Source organism: Triticum urartu, chromosome 4A (assembly GCF_056163025.1).
Source record: "Triticum urartu cultivar PI428250 chromosome 4A, HENAU_Tu73, whole genome shotgun sequence".
Lineage (NCBI taxonomy): Eukaryota > Viridiplantae > Streptophyta > Magnoliopsida > Poales > Poaceae > Triticum > Triticum urartu.
Window position 1 is genome coordinate 16,814,565 of NC_141876.1, and position 4,446 is coordinate 16,819,010.

Genomic DNA, 4,446 nt, shown 5'->3' on the forward strand with positions numbered 1-4,446 from the left:
ACACATCGTCCCTGTGTCGTTCAGTAAAAATCGTGTGTATAGTACTTTTGTTTTTTTAGAGCAAGCAAGCAAAGTGAAATACAAAGATTTTTTTTAGCAAGCAAAGTGAAATACAAAAAGATGCAATTCCTCGCATTTCTGACCAGTTCCTGCAGCCCAATAACTGTCTCGGGTAGCGGGCCACGATCCTCTGGCCCGTCTACCATTTTCAGGCTTTTTTCTCGAAAAGGAAAGCCCACCAGTGTCGGGCCTTTCTCTTTGGGCCCACACGACGGCTTTGTTCCGCTCCGCCACCGTCCTGCCTGCGCTGCGCTCCACCGCATCGCACGAAAAGCACCGACCTTTTTTTCAGCCGAGACACGATGATCCACCGCCATTAGCAGCGGCGGGGGAAGTGGCGACCGATCTTCCGTGGCCAGCGCGCGCGCGCTCGCTCTCGCCGGATCGGGCCGGGAAAATGGCGCGCGCGGTCTCCCTGTCGGCGCTCTGTCTCCTCCTCCTCGCCGCCGCCGCCGCCGGAGGTGAGGAGCTCCTCTTCCCCCCACTCCGCCCTCCCGGAAGTCGCCCGTGTAGATCAGATTAGGATCCGCGGTCGCTGGTGCGGCGGAGGCCTGCCTGACGTTGCGAGGCGGCTCCCATGCTGTCAGTGCCAACTGCTGGTGAACTGTCGATCTAGGGTAATTCTGGTCAGATTAAGATCCGCGGTGGCGGGTGTGGCGGGCGTCTGATGTTGCCAGTGCCAGTGTCGCAACTGCTCTTGAACCGTCAACCTAGGGTAATTGGGATTAGAACTTACAACTGTAGGTGTGGTGGCCAGCCCTTCTGTTCTTGAGGAGTAAGCACGATCTTGATATGGAATCTGTGGATAGATTCAGTGCGTATTTAGATTTAACTGCGAAGTACACTGTGGAGTTGATGTGCCATGGTAGTCGATACGCTGATATGCAGTGATTGAGGCGCCTGATCCAGTTTGGCCACTCAGATGTTCGAATTAGGATGACCGTGACCTAGCTACCTGGCATACTTGAGCAAGTTTACTGACCGACCCACATTGCAATTTACTCTTCTGTTTGCCCTGGAACCTATATCCTTGGCTCATTCTGATGCAAGTGCTTCTGTTTTGTGCAGCTCGAGTGGACCCGATTTATTCTGGCAAACTGGTTAGCACAATATCACCCTGCCTCGTTACTGTTTTTCCTCGGTGTTATGGAGGTATATGTGCTTATACTGATCTGTTCCTGCGATGGTAGGTGCTGGACTGGAGCAAGGAACCCAAGTTTAAACTGCAGAATTTCTCCCTGAATCGAGAGGGTTAGTAGTAATGATGAAAAAGATTGTATTGCATACTACTGTGTCTTCTCAGAGCAGCAGCACATTTAATAAAGGGGCTTTTATTTATTAATGCAGACAATCTTCAGCTCCTAAGCAGGTCACGAGATGTCACTCGCAGGGTAACATTTTTTTATCTTCGTTGCCAAACCCTTGTGATTTTTTAGATGAACAAACACCCTTGCGATTTAAGTAGGATAATTATTGCTGTGCTTATATTTTATGATTTTCAGATGTGGTTAATCACATAGCTTCTTCTTTGCACGGCATCTAATTTTGAAATGAAATCTTATACCTGTTCCCTCTGTTCATGTCTTATATTTCCTTGTATAGAAATTGGGGGAGAGGACCGGTGTAATAAAGATGGAAACAGTACAGCAGGATGATGAAGCCCTAGTTAAACTTGAGAATGCAGGTTTTGAGCGTTCGAAAGCAGTTGATTCTGCTGTGCTGGGAAAATATAGTCTATGGAGACGCGAAAATGAAAACGAGAAGGCGGATGCAAATGTTCGTCTGATGCGGGACCAAATGATCATGGCCAGAATATATTCCGTGCTCGCCAAATCCAGGGACAAGCTCGATCTTTATCGGGAGCTACTCGCCAGGATCAAGGAAAGCCAGCGCTCCCTTGGGGAAGCTACTGCTGATGCTGATCTCCCTAAGAGGTATTTACTTTTTAGGCTCGAACTGTACTTTTAGCCAAATTTTCCTGCACTACTCATTTCTTTTTCCTTTGATTTGAAGTGCTTCTGAGAGAGCAAAAGCAATGGGTCAAGTTTTATCAAAAGCAAGGGATCAATTGTATGATTGCAAGGAAATTACCCACCGTTTAAGATCGATGCTTCAGTCAGCTGATGAGCAGGTCCGGAGCTTAAAGAAGCAGAGCACCTTCCTCAGTCAGTTGGCAGCTAAGACAATACCGAATGGCATACATTGCTTGTCCATGCGCTTAACAATAGACTATTACCTTCTCTCTCCAGAGAAAAGAAAGTTCCCTAATAGCGAGAATTTGGAAGATCCTGACCTTTATCACTATGCTCTTTTTTCGGACAATGTTCTGGCAGCATCAGTTGTGGTTAACTCAACCATCGTGAACGCAAAGGTTTGTGCAGTCCGTACTTCGATTTGGAAATTCAGTTTCTTCGTAATGATGTATGTGATCCAATTCAGTAGCAGCTCCTGATTTTCTTGCTTAAAAAACTGCAGGAGCCTGAGAAGCATGTCTTTCATCTTGTTACTGACAAACTGAACTTTGGGGCAATGAACATGTGGTTCTTGTTGAATCCACCTGGGGATGCCACAATCCATGTTGAAAATGTGGATGACTTCAAATGGTTGAACTCTTCGTACTGCCCTGTTTTGAAGCAGCTCGAGTCTGCAGCCATGAAAGAGTACTACTTTAAGGCAGATCGTCAAAAAACTCTCTCTGCTGGGTCCTCTAATCTGAAGTACCGAAACCCAAAATATCTGTCCATGCTCAACCATCTAAGATTTTACCTGCCGCAAGTCTATCCTAAGTTGAATAAAATCCTTTTCCTCGATGATGACATTGTGGTCCAGAAGGACTTGACTGGACTGTGGGAGGTTGATCTTAATGGGAATGTAAATGGTGCTGTGGAAACATGTGGGGAGAGTTTCCACCGATTTGACAAGTACCTCAATTTCTCAAACCCAAATATTTCGCAGAATTTTGATCCTAATGCATGTGGTTGGGCTTATGGAATGAATATATTTGATCTGGAGGAATGGAAGAAGAAGGACATTACTGGAATTTACCATAAGTGGCAGAACATGGTGAGTTGGAAATAACTCGAATGATTTTTAAATTACTTTTACTCAAGTGTTTTCTGCACTGTCATGCATATAGCCTTATATCTTATACATGAAGTAATTACAGTAAATATTTCATTAGCATGATTGTATATGAACCTGCAGTTACTTTTTTTTATATCTTGGTGACATGGTGTGTAGACAGCTTCATTTGTAGAAGGTCGCAGTAAGTCACCATTTTTCCAGCTTCTGCAGTGCCTCGTAATAGTTCATTGGTAGCAACTGTAGGATCTGCCACCGTCGTTTTGGATTTCTGAAACTAGAATGGAAACCATATGTTTCTTCCTGAGATGTATAGGTCAAAGCATGAATTACATCTCGCCAAATCCGAGCCTTGACACTGTTTCTTTGTCTTGCTCTTTCCACAGAATGAAAACAGGCTGCTGTGGAAACTGGGGACGCTCCCGCCAGGCCTGATGACTTTCTACAAGCTGACGCACCCCCTGGACAAATCATGGCATGTGCTTGGGCTAGGGTACAACCCGACAGTCGAGCACGCGGAGATCGACACCGCCGCCGTCATCCACTACAACGGGAACATGAAGCCGTGGCTGGAGATTGCGATGACCAAGTACCGGCCTTACTGGACGCAGTACATCAACTACGAGCATTCCTATGTCCGGGGCTGCAAGATCAGTCAATAGGTAGTAGCTAGAGAAGCACTCGCTTCGACAGGACTACGAAAGGAAGTGTTTCCCTGTTGCTAGTACAGTTATAGCGCATGTTCTTTGTTTGTGTTATTAGATTTGGTTTGGCTGGTATCTTTTCTGCTGTATGTAGATTCCTTGCTCAATTTGTTGTGCTGCGTCGACTAGTCCGCTGCGGCATGATGTTAATGTTACTCTCCTGAAAAGAATGGTGAACTTGGTGATACATGTGAGGAATATCAATAGCATTGCCCACAACTGTGCTCACCAGGTTCTCAATTCAAGAATAGAACCTGTTTTTAGTTGTACAAATTCAGCTCATTCCCCTTGTCCTTCTATGCTTTCTCTTCAAGACTTTCAGGTTGAAGGATTTGTAATACACGCTGTACTTTGCAAATGAGTTGAATGAAATTTGGCGCCTGAATGCGCCTTCTTGTGTTCAAAAAAAAAAATTTGGTGACACATGTGAATTTATCGATGCAATGTTTCTGAATGTGGCGGTAATGATGCCATCCACTGACACATTTGTTGACACCTGATTTTGGCACAATGCAGAATGCAATGGAGATGGCCTCAAATGACAAAATATTCTAAATGAGAAATTTCACATTGCCGAGTGGAACAATTTTGATGTTTGGAC

At 45.3% G+C, this 4,446-nt stretch overlaps 1 protein-coding gene across 1 annotated transcript; it reads left to right on the plus strand.

Annotated features, from left to right (window-relative positions):
- The first annotated feature begins 293 nt into the window (after nt 1-293).
- LOC147974480 (polygalacturonate 4-alpha-galacturonosyltransferase-like) lies at nt 294-4,064 on the plus strand. The gene is made up of 8 exons (XM_087517526.1): nt 294-521; nt 1,129-1,160; nt 1,251-1,311; nt 1,408-1,451; nt 1,663-1,994; nt 2,074-2,431; nt 2,536-3,123; nt 3,528-4,064. Exons 1-8 carry the CDS (start codon nt 458-460, stop codon nt 3,801-3,803), a joined length of 1,755 nt encoding a protein of 584 aa, XP_087373652.1. The 5' UTR covers nt 294-457; the 3' UTR covers nt 3,804-4,064.
- Nucleotides 4,065-4,446: the final 382 nt, after the last annotated feature.